Here is a 22,784-nt window from a genome sequence, read left to right on the forward strand (position 1 = left end):
GCTGTACCCAATCACCTGTTATGCATCAGACGCGTGGGCCAGCCTTCAGGAGCACACAGGGAAGAAGAAGAAAAACAGAGTATCCTCAAACGCCGAAGTTGTGGAACGAGAGAAAAAGGGAAACAAAGAAAGGAAAAGGGAGCGGAAAACAAAGGTGAGACTATTCCCACGGTCATCGACAGAATGCTGAACATCTCCAATTATACCCCATACATGTTCCCCAAGGGAGGGGAAAAAGAATAGCAAGAGGCTAGATATGGAGCACGGAAGAGAAAAAATGCCGCAAAGGCTGGGGCCCTGTGGTAGCCCAGCTCTAACCCGCCAAGGATTGGCGAGCCCCTGGGAGGAGATTGGACTGTTTATAACTAGAAACATGTTTCCTGTCGGGCGAGTGTCGTTTCAAATTGTATCGAACGGATGGACGTGTACGGGTACGGAGGAAACCTCCTGAATCCATGGATTCTGCATGCCAGCAGGGGACTGTTCAAGCTGGTGGAGTTTCTGTAACGGTGTGGGGCGTGCACAGTGGAGTGATATGGAGTCCCTTATACGTCTGGATACAACTCTGAGTGGTGACACATACGTAAGCATCCTTTCTGATCACCTGCATCCATTCATGTCCATTGTGTACTCAGACGAACTTGGTAAATTCCAGCAGGACATTGCAACACCACACACGTCCACAATTACTACAGAGTGGCTTAAGGAACACTCTTCTGAGTTTAAACACTTCCGCTGGCCACCAAACTCTGCCGACATGAACATCATTGAGCGTATCTAGGATGCGTCCTGCAGGATTCATGGTGTCAATTCCCTCCAGCACTATTTCAGACAATAGTTAGTCCATGCCATGTCCTGTTGCGGTACTTTGGAATGCTCCCGAGAGCCCTACAAGATATCAAAACAAGTGCACCAGTTTCTTTGGCTCGGTGTATATTGGCGCAATGTAGGATATCAGTTTGTATTTTAGGCAGAGATGAACGGGGCTGTGAAAATAATTTTCCGTTTGTAGTCTACGTAGGTACATACAGAATATAAGATGAATACGTATAGTATCTGCTGACAGTCAGGTTCTACTAAATGGAAGACTTAGTGTTTTTACTGAGGAGGTGTGCATTTCTGAAGAGTAACTGAAAGCTGCAATGTTATTAGCTGCGTTTGTGTGGCCAAAAAATTTTGGTTCCTTTGACGAAGATTTTAAAATTAATAATAATACGAGGGCGTACTGAAAAGTAATGCCTCCGAATATTTATGTGATTATGCTTAAATCTTTATAAATAAAACAAACTTTATTAACATTCTTCACCCTTATTCTTCATGCTGGCATTTTTATTTCTCAACAAAGTTACCCTGACGGTGGGCAAATTTCACCCAACAAGGGACCAGTTTGTTGGTGCCGTTACTTTAGAATGTTTGACTTTGTTGACGGAGCCAAAGCTTCACCTCTCAATGCACTATTCATCACTATCCAAGTGAAGTCTTCGAAGGTATTCTTTACGTTTTGGAAACAGATGAAAATTGGATGGGGCCAAATCGGGTCTGTATGGATGATAATCGAAGAGAGTGAACCCAAGGCGTCGGATTGTCGGAGAAGTCGCTGCGCTCGTGTGTGGGCTGGTAATGTCACGCTGAAGGAGAGGGTGCTCCATGGGTGGACGAACTCTTCGAACTCGAAACTCGCAGTTTCTCACGCACCGACTTGCAGTTACGTCACACACCGCCTTGTTACACGCTACAATTCGAAGCCCTTTAGCGACAGAGGGCTGCAAATTTGTTGACATGAAGAGTAGAGATGCAGAATATTAATAACATCTCTTTTATTTGAAAAGCTTTAAGATTTTTCACGCAAAAAATTCTGAAGCTTTACTTTTCAGCACGCCCCTGTAATACTTGAAGTAAAAGTTATGTGCTACAATCATAAACCGTCAAATAAGTACGTTATAGAATGCTCCTGACGAGGTTACAAGGCGATCACGAGACGAAGTGTCTACGTCTAGACCCATATCTGTACTCCGTAAACAACCTGACGCTGTGTGGCGGAGGGTACTTCTCGTAAAGCTTCCCTGTTCCTTTCGCAAATGGCGCATGGGAGAAATGTTGTTAGCAAATTCTTGTGTTATCTCCAATTTCTCGAAATTTCTAATTGGAATCAGTTCGCGAGACGTATGTGGGGAGAAGTAGTATGTTGTCCGACTGTCTCTGGAAACTACTAGAACTTCAGCAATAAATCTCTCCGTGATGCACAACACTTCCTTGTAGCGTACAGTCCCGTGACGAAGCTCGCCACTTTAGTTCAATCCGCTGTATCTATTCTGCTAGCGCAAGACTGATGAGACATATTCAAACATCGTTCGAACAGGTGTTTTCTAAGCCTCTTCCTTCGTGGATGAGTTATATTTCCTTAAGATTCTTCCTGTGAGTGTCAGCCTCGTATCGGATTTCCCCATTATTTCTTTTACATGGTGGTTCTGCTTAAGATCGCTCCAGGTGTCACTATTAAGTATTTTGCTGTTGTTGCTATTTCCAGCAGATTGTCATCAACAATGTCACTGTACGTCTGTGATATTCTTCTTCTGTGCGTGCTCAATATGTTACATTTATTTACGTTCATGGTGAAATGCCAGTCCCCGCACCATACATTAATACTCCGCAAGTCTTCCTACAGTTCACTACAAACTTTCATCGTTGCAAATCTTCTTATAGACAACCGAATCATCTACAAACAGCCCCATGGGTCTTCCGACGTTGTCCACTACATCATTTCTATACACGGTGTCACGGGTATAAGTGCAGATATTTCTGTTTATAATTGAGCACAGTGTACTGAATAACTTTACAGCAGTATCTAAGGCATTTACAGACAAATACACACATCAAAAAAAGATTTGCATCACCTCGATTCCGAGAGTTCCGCAACCTGTACAGAAAATTAGAACAGAGATCAGCATAAACGTCATATCCGCCCTTTTTACTGCTCATGAAAACCACACATTGCATGTTGTACCACAATACTGCGAGATCTTCAGAGGTGGTGATCCAGATTGCTGTACACAATGGTACCTCTAATACCCAGTAGCACGTGCCCTTGCATTGATGCATGCCTGTATTCGTCGTCGCATGCTGTCCAGAAGTTCATCAAGGCACTGTTGGTCCAGATTATCCCACTCCTCAATGGCGATTCGGCATAGATCCATCAGAGTGGTTGGTGGGTCACGTCGTCCATAAACAGCCTTTTTCAATCTACCCCAGGCGTGTTCGATTCGTGTCTGGAGAACATTCTGGCCACTCCAGTCGAGCGATGTCGTTATCCTGTAGGAAGTCATTCACAAGATGTGCACGATGGTGGCGCCAATTGTCGTCCATGAAGACGAATGCCTCGCCAATATGCAGCCCATATGGCTGCAGGATCGGTCGGAGGATGGTATTCACGTATCGCACAGCCTTTACAGCGTCTTCCATGACCATCAGCTGCGTACGTCGCCCCACATAATGCCACCGTAAAACAGCAGGCAAACTCCACCTTGCTGCACTCGCTCGACAGTGTGTCTAAGGCGTTCAGCCTGGCCGGGTTGCCTCCAAACACGTCTCCGCCGATTGTCTGGTTGAAGGCATATGCGACACTCATCGGTGAAGAGAACGTGATGCCAATCCTGAGCGGTCCGTTCGACATATTGTTGGGCCCAACTGTACCGCGCTGCATGTTGTCGTAGTTGCAAAGATGGACCTCGCCATGGACGTCGGAAGTGAGGTTGCTCACCATGCAGCCTATACTGCACAGTCTGAGTCGTAACACGACGTCCTGTAGCTGCACGAAAAGCATTATTCACTCTGGTGGCGTTGCTGTCAGGATTCCTCCGAGCCATAATCCGTAGGCAGAGGTCATCCACTGCAGTAGTAGCCCTTGAACGGCCTGAGCAAACAATTCCTGTTTGTCTGTGTCTCCTCCATGTCCGAAGAACATCGCTTTGGTTCACTCCGAGACGCCTGGACACTTCCCTTTTTGAGGGCCCTTCCTCTCACGAAGTAACATTGCGGACGCGATCAAACCGCGGTATTGACCGTGTAGGCATGGTTAAACTACAGGCAACACGAGCCGTGTACCTACTACCTGGTGGAATGACTGGAACTGGTCGGCTTTCGGACCCTCTCCGTGTAATAGGCGCTGCTCATGCATGGTTGTTTACGTCTTTGGGCGGCTTTAGTGACATCTATGAACAGTCAAAGGGACTGTGTCTGTGATACAATACCCACAGTCAACGTCTATCCTGAGGAGTTGTGGGATCTGGGGTGATACAAAACTTTTTTGATGTATGTTCTTAGGTTGGCTAGTACCCCCATGCACATGTGGCACAAGCAGATCACTAATGTTTACTTTCCCCTTGGCAGCTGGTCAGATATTGTAGATGTGTTGGTCTACAACGGCTAGTCTATACTTGCAGGCATTTTCCATTTTGTGGCGCAGTTACGACTGTTCAGAAAATATCAACTTTTCTGATGCTATTGCAGAAAAACTGTTAGACATAGACGAAAACTCCTAAAACACCGTAGTGGGTGCGTATTAAAGTACCAGTTATCAAAATATTTGTACCTATACCGATAACATCACGTATATTCGGAAAATTAAGCTATCACAGTTCCTTGACGTATAATCTTTTACATCTGTCGATTTCGTTCCGTTGAGAATGATGTGTTGAGTTCTACCAACAAGGACTTGAGTCCAGTCTCGTAACTGGTCAGTTTCTACTTCTAAAGTTTTTAATAAACGACAATGCTTTCCTGGATCTAAGGGACATTATATCAAACTTAACGCCTATGGTACGGTGCTCCGTGGGGAGAGAATCAGGTTACACAAATGAATAGATGACTGAGGATCTGTGACATATCAGTCACTTTGGATTTGAAAATAGCTGAGAATTAATTCTGACGTTACACATAATGATGGCAGGAAGAATTGAGGAAATTCATGACTCATTTGTAGTATATTTTGACGTAGAAAAAGTATTGGAGAACGACAAAAGGTGGAAGAAGTTTGATATCTTCAGGACAATAGGTATAGCCTACAGAAAAGGACAGGTAATGTACACAGCGGAATGGAACAGTGCACACAGCTGAGAAGGGCGAGATATGGACATGGTAGGGTATACCATTGCATGAGCACTACAGAAAGCAAAGGAAAGTCACGATGATTAAATTTCACAATTCATTACCACGAGCTGTTGCATTGTATTGCGTTTTAATCACTTTACTGAAAATTTACCTCTACTCTTCCATGACTATTGAGGAAAGAACGTACGACAATCCAGAAACGTCTGTTTTAGAAAATATAACTCTGCTTGTACTGCACATGTGTTAACATACGTTGTTTGAAGGAAGTGCCTACTTGTTTGGTGAATGTTAACCCTTTCATGACTCTGAATCTGAGGTTCGTAATGATCTGTTAGACCCTGTTGTTTCTTCAGAGAACTGTATCATTAGATACGTTAGGCTTCAAACGGCGAATACGTGTGTACAGAGTTATACCCTTTAATAACCTTGACGGATGGTAGAACACACATACGAGTATATCCGTATTTTTAAAGTAATATGTTTTGGTTTTCGTCTTCTGTCTGGGATACATCCCTTGTGAGTACAAAATATATTCACCAGTGATTTGTGTTGATCTTGAGACATTGATGATAGTTCGTAAGGAAGTAGACAAAAGACTATATATTTTATTTCATTCTATTATTAGTTGGAGTACACTAAGAACAAGGCACACTCGTAAGAACATTACATTCTGTATCAGTTAGTTCTGTACAATATCACTTACAATGTAATGTATACTTCTGTGCAGTTTTATACACAAACACAACAAAGTCACTACACAAGAAACGATTCTGTTAACACAGCTTGCTTTGACTTCCTCTTGCCCATGTGTAAATTATACTAGGTAACATTAGGTGATGGGCCAAATTAAGACTACGGTTCATTATTATCAATGAGAAATGTAACAAATTATTTAATATGACTGCAAACCATTTGCATCTATACTAACGTGACAAAAGTTCTTTCAGCAGCAGATACTAACAAGTAGATAAAAGTCCATTGAACAAAAGAGACATACAGCCAAAAAAAGGTGCGGTTTTTGTGCAACAATAGCAAGCAGTGGTTCTTTTTGTCCTTCTATCCTTTCACCGTATATCAGTAACCACACTAATGTAACGAAATAACTCAGTTATAAGAAAACACCCATCATGTTTTGGTTTCCAAGCTTTTGCTCCATAAGAACAACGCTATCGGAAAAGGAAAGCTTTATATTATGAATACCTTGTGTGAACACTACCAGAGAAGATACGATAGTATTTTCATTCCTGTGAGGTACGTTCAATAGACATTCACCGTTTGCGCAACTGTTTTCAGTGTTTTAAAGACAGTTGAAATCGTTTCCTACAGCTGAAGAATGGTGTGACTCCCTGGTGGTCATAGGGTGTGTCCACGTTACAGAAACTTTTCAGCTGAGGATTGCAACACAACACGCCCAGAGGACGTGCACAACTAATCGCCAAATTTCAGGCTTTGAGAAGGCTCCAATTATTGGCACGAGAGACGTGGGAACATCAAAGTGACAGGTCGCACAGACAGTTGGCTGTTGTGTAATGACTCCAGAAAGAGTGCTGACGAAATAAGCTGAGGGCAATAGTACGATGTGGACAATAACAGTCCATTCTAGATGAACCACATCAGGAGAAGACCATAGAATTGCTGGACTGGCTTTCAAGGACAAAGGAGTGATATCCGTCGAAGGTTACAACCAGAATGTCACCAGTAACCCACCGTCAGACATTACTGGAAGATGCGTTGAGGTATCGACTGTAAACGTTGTTTAGCACAGCCAACATATGATAGAGGGTTACATGTGTGAAGCTATCGTCAAATGCAACACTGACGGACATTCTTTGCTCTTCAGCGACGAGTCTCGATCCTGTTTGTGGCCGTTAGATTGATTCCATTGTGTCCGTTTACAACCTCGTGAAATGTCAAAGGCAGCAGCGATAGTCGGGAACTGTGCTTCCGGGAATGGTAGACTCCTGGATTCATGGTGAGGAAAGAACAAATCTGTCAGTCGATAAAGGGAGGCCTAATGCTGGCCAGTACTTGGTGAGAAAGATAAATCCTCGCGTCATACCTTTTGTGGCGAGTGCACAAGGCCTCGCAGTGCAGTTTACACCACAAATACTTCGAACGGGTCCTTGACTGGCCTACCAAGGCCCCTGATTTATTACCCGTAGGGCGTGCTTGAGATGCGATGGGAAGATGTATACGTTCATACCAGACTCTGATCTGCTATACTGATGAACTGACGCAGAGTCTGATTCAGGCAAGGCATAAATTCGAGATGAAATTCGGACGCTATATGCTTCTATGATACAACACAAAAAGAGTGTATTCGTGACAGTGGTGTCACACATCATGCTGATGTTAAAGACAGTCATTTTCGAAAAAAATGAATCTTTAATCTTTATTAGTCTTGTACGATGAACCTCTCCGCAAATTTTGACAAATATTGGAAAGGCTCTTTATGCTGTAACGCTTTCCATCTCCGTCACTGTAGACTCGTAAGGCGGTAACTTTGGTCTCTCAGGTAACACGAGATAATAACTAGTATTGATTGTGTCATCTTCGTACTACCCACTAGTAGTATCGGCGCCACACCTTCCGGAACTCTTTCGGGTAACTGCGGCGCGCCATCTTGATGGCCCACATCATGAGGTTCCGCTCGTCATGCGAGCAGCCGCGGCACCGACCATGCAACGCGTTGTGTGTGTTATCTGCAACACACAAACAAAGGCTTTGACCGCTGTTAAACTATACACTTCAGGAACTGATAGTTACTCAAAAAGAGGTAGATGAACAGAAATATTAGCTCCCTGAAGAACGAATTAACAATGAAAAAATTTAAGCAGTGAAGTTATAGGTATTCGTTTTCTGGAGTGGCTAACTGTGGTATCTGTTAACTGCGAAGCAGCTAAAGACGAGCTACAATTGCGAAACGACACAAAAGACAGTCACGACTTTCAACCAGGGCCGAGGTCGCACAGGCGATAAGTGACGTAAGGAATAATAAGACCATGGTGGAAGATGGAAAAACAGCCGCCATAATAAAGTGGGGAGGCGACAAGGCGGTGGACGAGATGACCAATGCCAAGTACCAGATTTGGAGAACAAAGAAGTTACCTAGACCGCGGACGAATCTGATAAGGAGGGTGTCCAGACGGATGGAAACAATTTCAGAGGATCATCGCTAGTAGAAGTCGGATTTCAGGGTGCTGTCGAAATTCCAGTGGAGAGGAGAAGAACACACGGAAAATAGAGTTGGTGTCTATCAGAGCAATTTAGGAGAAGAGGATGTGTGGAACAGAAATATGCCGTCAAACCACTGATGGAGCATAGGGATTTAGAGATGAAAAAGACAGTAATAATCTTACAGACTTCAAGAGGGCTCCTTCGAAAGAGATTCTTGGAAGTATCGTGTGAAACAGAGGACAAGACAGCACTAAATGAGAATTAGTAACATAAATGCTGACAGACATGAATCCAATGGTAAGTAACATTCAGAGAAGCACTATTGGAAATGTCTGAGATTAAGACCCGCGCGTACAACAAGAAGACGGATTGACACCAGTTATAAAAACAATACGAATCGCCGTTATATAGGTTTATTTCTAGACAACCAGTTTCGACGTTACACTACGTCATCTTCAGGCCAAATATGCTCCAATCCAGTAACCTTTGTGTTACAAATATAGCAGCGCCTTTAACTGGTCTCGTAATAGCTATTACGTGCATACGTGCTCGTTGGACAACAGTCAGCAACAATGTTCAATGTTCAATGCGTATGCCCGTAACAGCTATTGTGAGACCAGTTAAAGGCACTGCTATATTTGTAACACGAAGGTAACTGGATTGGAGAAGTTTGGCTTGAAGATGACATAGTGTAACGTCGAAACTGGTTGCCTAGAAATAAACCTATATAACAGCGATTGGTATCTACCAGAAGATGGAGTTAATTCATTAAATGACACCAGTTACGTTCGTCATAACTATAGATGAAGTGATGAGAGTCAAGAACTATAAATGAAACAAACACGAATACCACAGAGGTACTTGAGGTACAACAGGGCAGTTAGATCCAAGTGGAATAACTTCCTCTCGCGGACGACTTTGAGATGGTAAGTTAGACGGAAGAAGACACGTGGCAAAATTCGACAGCGTAAGCTGGGTACCCAGAAAGATAGGACTGCGGTAACGAGACAAAGACATTAAATACCGCTGGCGATTGGAAAACACTGAAGGAACCACACAGAAGGTGGATAGATTCACATACGTGTGAGGGTATGTCGTTGTTGTGGTCTTCAATCCAGAGACTGGTTTGATGCAGCTCTCCATGCTACTCTATCCTGTGCAAGATTCTTCATCTCCTAGTACCTACTGCAACCTACATCCTTCTGAATCTGCTTAGTGTATCCATCTCTTGGTCTCTCTCTACGATTTTTACCCTCCACGCTGCCCTCCAATACTAAAATTGGTGATCCCTTGATGCCTTAGAACATGTCCTACCAAGCGACCCATTCTCCTAGTCGTGTCACAAATTCCTCTTCTACCCGATTCTATTCAGTACCTCCTCATTAGTTACATGATTTACCCATTTAATCTTCTGTAGTACCACATTTCGAAAGGTTGTATTCTCTTCTTGTCTAAACTGTTTTTCGTCCATGTCTTTCTTCCATACTTGGCTACGCTGCATACAAACACTTTCAGAAAAAACTTCCTGACACTTAAATCTATAATCGATGTTAAAAAATTTCTCTTCTTCAAAAACGCTTTCCTTGCCGTACTTAGTCTACATTTTACATGCTCTCTACTTCGACCATCAGCAGTTATTTTACGCCCCAAATAGCAAAACTCATTTACTACTTTAAGTATATTATTTCCCAATTTAATACCCTCAGCATCACCTGATTTTAATTCGATTACATTCCATTATCCTCGTTTTCCTGTCGTTGATTTTCATCTTATATCCTCCTTGCAAGACACTGTCCATTCCGTTCACCTGTTCTTCCAGGTCCTTTGTTGTCTCTTACTTACAATATCCTTTGCTGATAACTCAGTATACAGACTGATACATGATGTAACACTGTCTCAATCCCTTCTCAACCACTGCTTCCCTTTCATGCCCCTCGACTCTCGTAACTGTTTCCTGTAGAAATTGTAAATAGCCTTTCCTCCCTGTATTTTACCTCTGTCACCTTCAGAATTTGAAAGAGTCATCATCGTCAAAAGCTTTCTGTAAGTCTACAAATGCTAGAAACGTAGGTTTGCCTTTCCTTAACTGTCTTCTAAGATAGGTCGTAGGGTCAGTATTGTCTCGCTTGTTCCAACATTTCTACGGAATCCAAACTGATCTTCCCCGAGGTCAGATTCTAGCAATTTTTCCATTCGTCTGTGAAGAATTCGTGTTAGTATTTTGCAACCGTGACCTACTAAACCGATAGTTCGGTAATTTTCACATTTGTCAACACTTTCTTTCTTTTGGATTGGAACTATTATATTATTCTTCAAGCCTGAGGGTATTTCGTCTGTCTCATACGTCTTTCTTACCAGATGGAAGAGTTTTGTTATGGCTGGCTCTTCCAAGGATTTCAGTAGTTTGAATGGAATGTTGTCTATTCCCGGAGCCTTGTTTCGACTTACGTCTTTCAATGTTCTGCCAAATTTTTCACGCGGTATCATTTCTCCCATTTCATCTTCATCTACGTCCTCTACCATTCCCATAATATTGCCCTCAAGTACATTGTCCTTGTATAGACTCTCTATATACACCTTCCACTTTTCTACTTTCCCTTCTTTGCGTAGGACTGGTTTTCGATCTGATGTCTTGATATTCATACATGTGGTTCTCTTTCCTTCAAAGGTCGCTTTGATTTTCCTGTAGGTGGTATCTACCTTATCCCTAGTGATACATCCTTCTGCATCCTTGCATTTGTCCTCTTGCCATCCCTGCTTACCTTTGTTGCACTTCCTGTAGATCTCATTTTTGAGACGTTTGTATTGCTTTCCGCCTGTTTCATTTACTGCAGTTTTATGTTTTCTCTTTTCATCAATTAAATTCACTACCTCTTCTGTTACCCAAGGATTTCTACTAGCCCTCGTCTTTTTACCTACTTGATCCTCTGCTGCCTTCACTATTTCATCTCTCAAAGCGACCCATTTTTATACTGAATTTTTTTCCCCTGTTCTTGTCAATCGTTCCCTAATACTTTTTTTGAAACTCTCCACAACCTCTGGTTCTTTCAGTCTATCCATGTCACATCTCCTTAAATTCCTACCTTTTTGTAGTTTCCTCAGTTTTAATCTACTGTTAATAAGCAATAAATTGTTGTCAGAGTCCGCATCTGCCCCTGAAAATGTCTTACAATTTAAAGCCTGTTCCTAAATCCCTGTCTTACCATTATATAATCTATCTGAAACCTTCCAATTTCTGCAGACCTCTTCCACGTATGCAGCCGTGTTTCATGATTCTTAAACTGTTAGCTATGATTAGGTTATGCTCTGTGTAAAATTCTACGAGGCGGCTTCCTCTTTAATTCCTTACCCCAAGTCCATATTCACCTACTACTTTTCCTTCTCTTCCTTTCCCTACAATCGCATTCCAGTCCCCCATGACTACTAAATTTTCGCCTCCCTTAATTATATGAAATTTCTTTTGTCGCATAACACAATTCCTCAGTCTCTTCATAACCTGCGGAGCTAGTTGGAATATAAACGTGTGCTACTGCGGTAGGTGTTGGCTTCGTATCTATCTTGGCTACAACAATGCGGTCACTATGCTGTTCTTAGTAGCTTATCCGCGTTGCTACTTATTTATTCATTCTTAAACTCACTCCTGCATTACCGATATTTTCTTTTGAATTTATAATCCTGAAAGCCCCCGACCAGAAGTCTTCTTCCTCCTGCCATCCAACTTCACTACTTCCCACTATATCTAAATATAACCTATCTATTTCCGTTTTGAAATTTTCTAACTGACATGCCCGATTATGGGATCTGACATTCCAGGCCCCGATCCGTAGAACACCAGTTTTGTTTCTCCTGATAGCGACAGGAAAAAGACGGTAGGAAAGAGGGAATAACAGAAATGATGAAGAAGAAGAAGTCAGCCTTCTGTTTGAGGTATACAGTGAGAAGAATATATCTACAACCGGAAAATCGGACACTAAAAGACAATTGTGAGGAGTGTGGTACTAGATACAGTTGGGACGATAACAATAAGAATAAATAAATCAGAACGATTAGAGAAAGAAGAGAAAAACACTCAGGAAAATATGAAACACAAAAGTGATGGTGAGGGGTAGCTACGAAGATCTAGGGATATATGATCAGGATGAATATGGATATGTCGACGAAAATGGTAGGGGCAACAACAGGAAGGGTAAGAGGAAATGCAGGATCCAACTGTGTTGTGGAATCTAGTAAGCGTTTGACGAATTTGGGATTAATGTGCAAAAGAAGAAAAATTGGAGAAGCAAGTACATACCGACCAATATGCCAGATATCGGGGTCAGAGAAGGATACAGGAAAAGGATAGCCACTAGCATAACAAAGAAGAGAAGAAGATACTGCAAATCTTGGAAGAAGAGTGGAAGAGAAAAGGGATGATGGAAAGTTTCTGGGAGGCTGCCCGTGGTTCTTTAAAGGCCGTTACGCAAAAGAAATTATGACGTATACAGGATTCCTCTCCTAAGAGTCACTAGCCGAATTTTCACTGGTGTTTCAGCAGATATTTCCAGTTTTGTTTTTGCATTGGGTATTTGGCATTAGATCAAACAAATAGTGCCCTTCGCGTCATTCGTGCGACGTATAGCGTCGACAGAAAGCGTCGATTTGCTCGCCATGACAAGCAAAATTATTTTTGAATTGGAATTCGAATTTTACGTTAGAGTGGTCCGAAATTAGTCTAGTGTGACATTTGCATGTTTTAACAGGGACAGTAAAGCTCGAAGATCAACCAGCACTCCAGCAGGGACAGCACCGCACTGGCCCGCTCTGAGTGCCACTGTAACGCAGAAGCGCTGCTCAGTCGCAGTCCTGACTACTGTTTGCGTTTTACTGCATCTGTTGATACATGTCGATAAAACGAATATCTCACTCGATTAATCTGGGACCATTCTATCGAATGGACCCGCAAAATTCCGATTTACAAATTGTTTGGAATGGGAAATACCGACGCTTTATGTTGACATCACGCGTCGCATGAAAGACCTGACGAGCAGTAAGTGCCTGGGCCTATTCCAGCTACACAGAGCAAAAACTAAATACAGATATCTGCCGAAACATCAGCGAAAATGTTCCTGACGACTCTTAGGGGAGACACACGATGTATGGGACAAATCGGCAGAAATTTTATCAGTAAATATGAAGAACACACTTACATAAGAATTAATAAGAACATACGTACATAAAAAGTAATAAGATAGCAAATGATGAACTATCATCAGCACTGGTCATAGTAAAAGTTTCCTTCTCGATGTGTACGGAAAATGAAATGACGCACATGTGATGCTGGAAGGAACTGAGGAAGCTGTCCGCTACAAGGTATTATAACAGATTATCATCTTGTGGTGTTGCAGTTCTTCTTGTAATTTCCGTGCTTGCTACGAAATAGGAAGAGAACTTCCGTCTTATGCAAGACACAATTTTTCTGTTTTCTTTCACCCAGACATGTTTCAGCATTTTTTGTGCTATCTTCACTGCCTTATTTAATTAATTTATTTATTATTTTATATTTTTTATTATATTTATTTTTATTAATTTATTTTTATTTTTTTAAATAAAAAGATAGCCCACTGAAGATACCACAAAAAGTGCCGAAACATATCTGGGTGAAGGGAAACAGAAAAAAAGTGTATTGCATAAGGCAGAATTTATCTTCCCATACTGTAACAGACTTTTTCTCCTCTGTAAGATCGATTTGAATAGTACCCTACTCATCTATTTCCATGATTGTAATTCTGATTTCTTCTGACAGATGTTTTACCGATTTTTTACTATACAGATTGTACATTATCTGTAAATGTATGTTTTGTTGTTACGTTTTATGTAATGTCACTGTTTTGTGCCTCATGTAAAAGTAGTGCTAAGGGCCAGTAGAATAAAAATTATCATCTATGTAATTAAACTGCAGACGACCTTCAATAAAGGACTATATACAGATGGAGCGGTTTATTAATACCCTATATTATTAAAACTCAGAGGAAGACAGTTGAGGGAGTCTAGTGAGAGAAGTGTTAATGGAAACGCCATCAGGAAAGTATGTTTCCCGTAAAGGTAGGGAGAAGAGGTTCTTTGAGTAGTGTTATGGACTGTGACGTGTGAAGCAGGAGCAGAGAGAGGTAGGATTATGTGTAGGTGTTACATTTTAGCAGTTATGGAAAACTGTCAGAAAGGGTGTAATGGCATTGCTGTAATGAGGTAATAATATTTTTGGCAGAACATCAGGTTTCTAAAGCATTCGATGCAGAGCAGTACGTTACGAGAAAGAAGAGGAGGCCAGAAGATAGCAGAAGAAACTGAAGTCGTCGCAGATGGAATGTAGAAGACAGAAGAGAAGAATACATAGCAAGAAAGTTTAATTGCAGACAGCAGTTACTCTATCTTGAAAAATATTAGGATTTTGTGAGGATTGATGTGATTCACAACGAAACTGGAGTTACATTTCTGATTGTATGGGCATACCAACTACTGTACAGTAAAAAGTTTGAGTTAACTGATGCCCCACCAGCTAAAATAATAAATGTGTGGGCGTACACTGTCGTTAATAACAGTTGCGTGTGTGGCCTATGAAGTACCTCACTGCATCCCATCCGATTAACCTGACTTACAGCGTTTGTTGCTGCCGGAAGTGTTACGAAGTTTTACTTTGAGCTCAATAAATTTTCAGCGGATTTAATTACTTTTCAGGACGATACATCGTCATATTCGCTAGCAGTCATTCCTAATCAACGACGGATTTGGGGCCCAGAGGTCATCATGAAAATTTTTAGAATTTCCACAGAGGAAGATGGGGAACCACAGAGATATACGAGGGTAGCCCAGAAAGTAATGCACCGCATTTTTTTCATGAATAATTCTTTATTGGGCTTGATGAGAATTACACACTCGAAAGGATGGTGTTTTATCTACACACCCTGTTTTTCCACTTAATCTCCACCCCTTTCTACGGCCTTCAAAAAATGGTCAAATGTGTGTGAAATCTTATGGGACTTAACTGCTAAGGTCATCAGTCCCTAAGCTTACACACTATTTAACCTAAATTATCCTAAGGACAAACACACACACCCATGCCCGAGGAAGGACTCGAACCTCGCCTGGACCAGCCGCACAGTCCATGACTGCAGCGCCAGACCGCTCGGCTAACCCCGCGCGGCTCTATGGCCTTCCTTCAGCGCAAAGAAATGGCGTGTATGACCTGTCGGTACCAGTCCTTAGCTGGTGGCGAAGCCAACGCTTCAGTGTGTGAATCACCCCCTGATCGTCCTCAAAATGTCTTCCACGAACAGCATCTTTTAATGGCGAATGACAACATCAGCTTCCTGCAACATGTCAGTTGTCACAGCCGTGGATGGTCTCCCTGACCGCTGCAAATCGTGGAGCACCGCCGAGCAGCCTTCTGATGACCTCACCCTTCGTGCCCAATGACTAACTATACTTCTGTCTACAGTACATGCTCCATATAGTTTTAAAAAGTGTTTTTGAATATTCCCCATAGTTTCTTTCTCTGCAAAGAGAAATTCAATGTCGGCACATTGCTTGTAATGTACATCACCTACAGACGCCATTTTGAAACTGTCCTGCAGCTACGTTATCTGTCGGAAGTAACGGAAATTTGGCGCGCTTATTCAGAAGACTTCAAATAATACATACGTAACGTTTCGCATTCGTAGCATGGTTTTTAGCTGCGAAAAGATATGCGGTGATTTGATTTCTGGGCAACCCTCTTAATAAGGGGCGATGGCGCTAAAGAATTAGACTGTAAGTCGCTTTAAAGTCGGCGCCGCCGTGTTAGATGCCCCAGATCATTTGCAGACAACTGTTTAAGATTGCTTCTTTTTCTCAATTTCTTCGTGTGCAAGCAACAGTCGCTCTAAACAAAAATGTCCCAGTCCTCTCGTTAATAACACAGCATCAGGAAATCAAAATGGTTGAAATTGCTCTAAGCACTATGGGACTTAACATCTGAGGTCGTCAGTCAACCAGACGTAGAACTACTTAAACCTAACTAACCTAAGGGCATCACACACATCCATGCCCGAGGCAGAATTCGAACGTGCGACCGTAGCAGCCGCGTGGTTTCGGACTGAAACGCCTATAACCGCTCGGCCGACATCAGGAAATTATTTTCACATGTTTTTCTGGTGTTAAATGCATAACTGATCCAGTAATACGACGCATTTCGCCTCGTTAATGTAACTTCCTTTTGTTATAATTTCGAATAACGAGGGAGAAGAGTATGTGTTATGAAAAAAGTTTTTATATAATTCAGCATTTCGCTTATGTCGAAAGTGATGTTCGGTCTAGGTCCTTTTACCAAAATTGCCGATAACTTACATTGACGGAAAAAAGCACAACATCAAGAAGAAGCTGTGCGACGTAAACGAATGTTTGTAGGCGTGTCTCTACATCTGAAAGATCATGACTAATCAGATTTCGAGCCAGTCGAGTAAGAGTGAAGCTAGTAGCGCCACTGTGAGGGTGAAAATCAAGACTGATTTAAATACGCACTGTAACGGTCATGAGCGTAGATTACCTTTGAGACTGGACGTGGTGAGTTGATGTTAGTCAAGAATGCCTTGAAGGTGACAAAGACACCGTTACCAACACGTCACTGAGTTTGAACGAGGTCGTGAAATAGGGGTACCAGAAGCTGGATGTTTGTTTTGCGATACTGCAGTAAGATTTAGCTTGAATGTAGCCACTGTAGACGATTTCTGGCAGCGGTGGTCACGAAAATGAACGGCTGCAGGAAGACCAGGCTCAGGACGGCCTCGTGGCGCTATTGGAAGCGAGACCATCATTTTGGTGCATGGTTCTGGCGCACCGTGTTGCAGTGCAGCAACAATTTGGTCAGCAGTTGACACCACAATGACACAACGAACTGTTACAAGTCGGTTACTTCAAGAACAGCTCCGATCCAAACGCTCTGTAACGTGCATTGCTCTGACCCCAAATCACCACCACTTGCGAGTTCAGTGGTGTCAAGTGACAACCCATTGGATGGAAAGGTGGAGGTCTGTTGTGTTTTTTGATGAAAGCTGATTTTGCTCTGTGACAATGGCGGCCGTATGTTGATCAAAAGAATGACAGTCGACAGCCTGCTCCTAATCTGTCTGCGTTCCTAACACACTGGGCGTAAGCCTCGAGATATGACCTGGGGTACGATTTCGCATGCCAGCGGGAACATTCTCGTGGCTATGCCATGCCTTGTGAATGTAAATTCGTACGTCAGTGCGGTGATTCTATCTCTTACGTCGCCATTCATGAGCAGCATTCCACGGGATGTTTTGCAAAAGGATAACGTTGACCCACATACCGCTGTTTTAACCCAACCCGCTTTGCAGTGTGTCGAGAAGTTGCCTTGGCCTGCTTGATCACCCGTCAGCCTTCAGTCGGGCACATATGGGCATTACAGGACCACAGCTCGAGCGTAATCCACAAACAGTTATAACTGTCCTTGCAGTAGTCGACCAAGAGCAACAGGCAGGGAACTCCAAACCCAGAAACTAACATCCGGCATCTGTACAACACAATGGATACACGTCTACATACTTGCATTCAACATTCTGACTATTACACTGGTTATTCATGTACCAGCATTTCGAATCTACAGTGGCTTATCTTGCAGTTGCATTAACCTGTGATCTTACAATGTCAATCACTGAAATTTGTTACCGAGATAAATGAAATTCCAAAATTTCATTACTATACATTAATTACTTTTCGATATTGCTATTTTTATGTCAGTGAATTTTGCTATGATTGGAAGGTTTTTAATCGTTCCAGCTCACAGTGTTCATTCAGACACATTTTCGAGTTGGACTGATAGGAAATTTAACGTGAGAAGGCAGAAATAAAACCGATACTCGTACAACAAAAGTGAAGAGCGCACCCAAAATTTGTATTTTCAGTCGCCAAAAATGTACTTCGCTGGTTTCCTAAAACAGAACAAGAGAGCGATACAAAAATTGGACCTGGGATGGTGGTAAGGATCGTCTCTGAGCACTATGGGACTTAACTTCTGAGGTCATCAGTCCCCTAGCACTTAGAACTTCTTAAACCTAACTAACCTAAGGACATCACACACATCCATGCCCGAGGCAGGATTCGAACCTGCGACCGGTACGGTCACGCGGTTCCAGACTGTAGCGCCTAGAAGCGCTCGGCCACTCCGGCCGGCGGTAAGGATCGAACCCGAGACAAAGGCTGAGCATTCTCATGCAATATCACCTATGCTTTGAGAACAATTGACACTAATAGAATCCGGCGATCCGCTTCAATCCTGTATAAAAAAAATATCATTTGAACAAGTCCTCTTACGAATTAACTGTGATTCCTTTACACTTCACAGTATGAGCAGAATGATTACTACATCCATAAATGACGCGAGCTGGCATATTTTATCTCAACACTTCCACGACTGTCTAATGTCTGGGTCAACTGACGTGGCTGACGTCGGCTTAAAGTTGGTGAAAACATTAAACTTCCCGTAGACTTTTATATCTCCATATACAGATCTTCCTAATATCACATCGCTGGTATTCAAATTAAAATAAACAGACATCTAGTGCACAGTGATATCAAAGCGGTTAGAATATTCTATCCTCCTGAGTTAGACGAACACTTTAAATTTGCAAAGGTAATTTCAACCAGGTTAATAAAAACGTTCTGATAGCCAAATTTGAAAGGCAGTGAACAGCTTATCAGTATTAGTGTGCCACAGTATACACAAAACTTTCCGATCACAGCAAGTTTTACAATCTTGCTGTAAATTAGCTTATATTACGCAGGGTTACTTATGAGAGCGATACAAAAATTGGACCTGGGATGGTGGTAAGGATCGGCTCTGAGCACTATGGGACTTAACTTCTGAGGTCATCAGTCCCCTAGAACTTAGAACTACTTAAACCTAACCAACCTAAGGACATCACACACATCCATGCCCGAGGCAGGATTCGAACCTGCGACCGTAGCGGTCGCGCGGTTCCAGACTGTAGCGCCTAGAGAACAAACTTTAATTGCGGATTTTTCATTGTTGTCAGTTTACAGTTACATTAGCTAAAAACTGTATCTGAAATGCGAGTGATTAACTACTGTATAAACAATGTCGGATAAAATCGCAACACCAAAAAGAAATTAATGTTCGGTGATGAAATTTCGGAACACATTTGTTTGGGTAACACATTTACGTAATTAACATTTCAAGAGCACAGGTTAATGTAAGCGCGAGATAAGCCATTGAAAATGTGGAATGCTGATACACTAATAACCGGTATAACCTCCAGAATTTTGAGTCCAACACGCAAACGTTCATGTGTTGTACGGGTGCAAGATGTCACTTTGTGGGATGGAGTTCCATGCCTATTGAACTTGGTCAGTCATTCAAAAAATGGTTCAAATGGCTCTGAGCGCTATGGGACTTAACATCTGAGGTCATCAATTCCCTTGAACTTAGAACTACTTAAACCTAACTAACCTAAGGACAGCACACACATCCACGCCCGAGGCAGGATTCGAACCTGCGACCGTAGCAGTCGCGCGGTTCCAAACTGAAACGCCTCGAACCACTCGGCCACACTGGCTGGCGTCAGTCATTACATGGACGGTTAATGTTGTTTGTGGATTACGCTGGAGTAGTCTTCCGATAATTTTCCATGTGTGTTTGACCGGAGACAGATCTGGTGGTCGAGCAGGCCAAGGCAACTTGTCGACACACTGTAGAGCATGCTGGATTACAACAGCGGTATGTGTGGGAACATTATCCTTTCGGAAAACATCACTTGGAATGCTGCTCCACGAATGGCAACATATCAGACCGAATCACCACACTGACATACGAATTTAGATTCAGGATGCGTGGGATAGCCGCGAGAATGTTCCCGCTGTCATACGAAATCGTACCCCAGGTCATAATTCCAGGGGTATGCCCAGTGTGTCTGGCACGCAGACATGTTAGGAGCAGGCTCTCAACTGGCCTTCTTCTGATCAACACATGGCCAACACTGGCACAGAGGCAGAACCAGATTTCATCAGAAAACACAACAGAGCTCCACCCTGCTCTCCAATGAGCTCTCGCCTGACACCAAAAAAGTCGCAAACGGCGTAGTCCGATGTCAGAGGAACGCACACTGCAGGGCGCCTGGTTCGGAGCTGTCTTTGAAGTATCTGACTTGTAACGGTTCATTGTGTCACTGTGGTGCCAACTGCTGCTCAGATTGCTTCTGCAGGTTCAGTGTGATGCGTCAGACCCACATGCCGAATACGACGTGCCTCCCTCTCGGTAGTGCTAAGTGGCCGCCTGGAGCCCGGTTTTCTTGCGACTGTACGTTCACGTGATCAGTGCTGGTAGCCGTCAAGTCTTTTTGCAAAACCACAGGTGGAAATTCTAGTTCCTCTTAACCCTACTACGTGACCCAGGTCATACGCTGTGAGTTGTTGATAACTGTGTCTTGGTCGCCTTTAAGGCATTCTTGACTAATATTAACTCCCACGTCGAATCCCAAAGGTAACTAACTCTCACGACCGTTATAGTGTGTGTTTAAAACAAACCTGATTCGCTACTAGCGCCACTCTTATTCGTCATCTTTCATATTCAGACACAGACCTACCAACTTCTATTAATGTTGCACAACTCCTTGTTTGTGTTACGATTTGTTTCTGTCAGTGTATTTATTCACAATGGAAGATATTTTGTGGAGATTTGCTATAGTCTGCTATAGTCTGTTTATTTTATGTTCTCCTGGATTTGTAAATGTGTTGTCTAGTATCGAGAGAGGCCCAAGAACTATGGACCACTACAAGAGATACCGCACAGCAAAGCGGTATCACGAGGCGCCAATGAAATGCCAGGAAGAAGCCGTCCCTCCCGTAGTTCCGAGGCGCTTCCTCCGCGCCTCTGCCCCGAAATAGTATCACCAGAGGCCAGGAAGGCAGTTCTGTTCGAGGTCGCATCCTGCCCACTTCCAGGAACTTCGTGTCAAAATAACGTCGTTCTGCTAGCTACTAGCTGTGACACAGCCTGCGTCCACCGCCGGGGGGTGAAGAGACTTCGTCTCCTGTGAAGTGTACACTCTTTGACATAAAACTTGACCGGCGGCCGGCCGCTTCAGAGGCTAAGTCCGCGCCGATCGCGACATGGGACAAAAAAACTGGCCAACTCGCTAATTCTCTAAGTCCGGTTATCTGCACAATCTGGCAACACTGTAGACTGCGGCACTTCCTGGAGGAAAACTTGTCCCATGATAGAGAAACTCTAGGCTGATTACGCCTGTGGTCTAGCGGTAGCGTGCGTTCTTTCTGTTCATAATGTCAGTGGATCGAGAGCAGCTGGCATAAAATATTTTTATAGCCGCTTCTGTCTGAATGCTGAAGACGTGAATGTAATGGTAGCGCAGATTCAATCTATTTCGCTTTGTGACACACCGATATCAAAATTTTATCCAGTAACGATTTTGCGGCAGATTTCCTGCAGACTGTCCTCCTCTGGACGCCGTATGCGGCAAAGCTCCGGGATCCATTTGCTAGCTACTGGCAGCGGCCGTGGCGACAGCAGCGGCGCTGCACTCCCCCGTTCTTTATCGAAAGCGCCTGCTACCGCTCATCGCTTTTGATGATTTAAAACGCTTTATTATTAAATGTTGCTGCACAGAAAATTTCTACAATTTCCATTCACGCTAAAAAGCAACGGAGACAGACGCCCTGATTAGTAGGCGGGTATTATATTACATTAATCGGCAAGAGCTGAGTATGGCCCGAAATTAATTTTATAGACTGGGACGAAATTAAACCACCTCACTACATTCGATCAATTTATAAATGCTTCATACCTCGTTTCTTTTCCTTTCAAACTCAATTATTTGTGCAACTTTTGGTCAATGTTTGGATGTTTTCGTCAAGCCAGAGTGAGCGTCTGTGGTGTAAAGTGTATTACAGTTCTTGTTTCATTCCTTATGGTAAGTCTATGCGATAAACTGTGTGAATACCTTGCAATGCATGCTCTGTAGCAGTGCAGGAACACTGCACATTTGGAGTTCCATGTACGGGTTGATGAAGTATTTATTGTTGATCGGAAGTGATAGTTAAGGTCATCAGATTTAAACCAGAAAAATTTGTCGTTTTGAAGGTTTCAGAGAACGGAAAAGGATTGCTAACGCCGGTGTTAGAAAACGTCTACAGTTAAACGCTATTGCAAAAATTTAGAAGAAGGGAACTACATTAATGAACATGTGCACTTCATAAACAACCTTCTGACATGTTAGACCTATATGACGAACAAAGCTCAAATTTATATCATTGACAGTCGGTTTGAATATTTTCAGGGTCTATTTTACAGTGAAGCACCTTGGAATTTGCGAAGCAGAAATCCATGATATTAACTTAATTTACTAAGTCGAAATCGGACGAAGATTGATGTTTAAAGGCATTCTTCAGATTTCGCATACGAAATTTTTACTAGCAGTTTGCAACTCCATTAA

At 42.8% G+C, this 22,784-nt stretch overlaps 1 protein-coding gene across 2 annotated transcripts in view; it reads right to left on the minus strand.

Moving 5' to 3' along the window:
• Positions 1-7,471: 7,471 nt before the first annotated feature.
• LOC126198651 (uncharacterized) overlaps positions 7,472-22,784 on the minus strand; it is a 57,659-nt gene continuing 42,346 nt past the window's right edge. For both annotated transcript variants that reach the window (XM_049935119.1, XM_049935118.1), the window contains exon 3: positions 7,472-7,808. In XM_049935119.1, coding sequence (XP_049791076.1) covers positions 7,672-7,808 — 137 coding nt within the window. In that variant the 3' untranslated portion in view covers positions 7,472-7,671. The remainder of the gene's footprint in view (positions 7,809-22,784) is intronic.

The sequence above is a fragment of the Schistocerca nitens genome, chromosome 8 (genome assembly GCF_023898315.1).
Source record: "Schistocerca nitens isolate TAMUIC-IGC-003100 chromosome 8, iqSchNite1.1, whole genome shotgun sequence".
NCBI classification, from domain to species: domain Eukaryota; kingdom Metazoa; phylum Arthropoda; class Insecta; order Orthoptera; family Acrididae; genus Schistocerca; species Schistocerca nitens.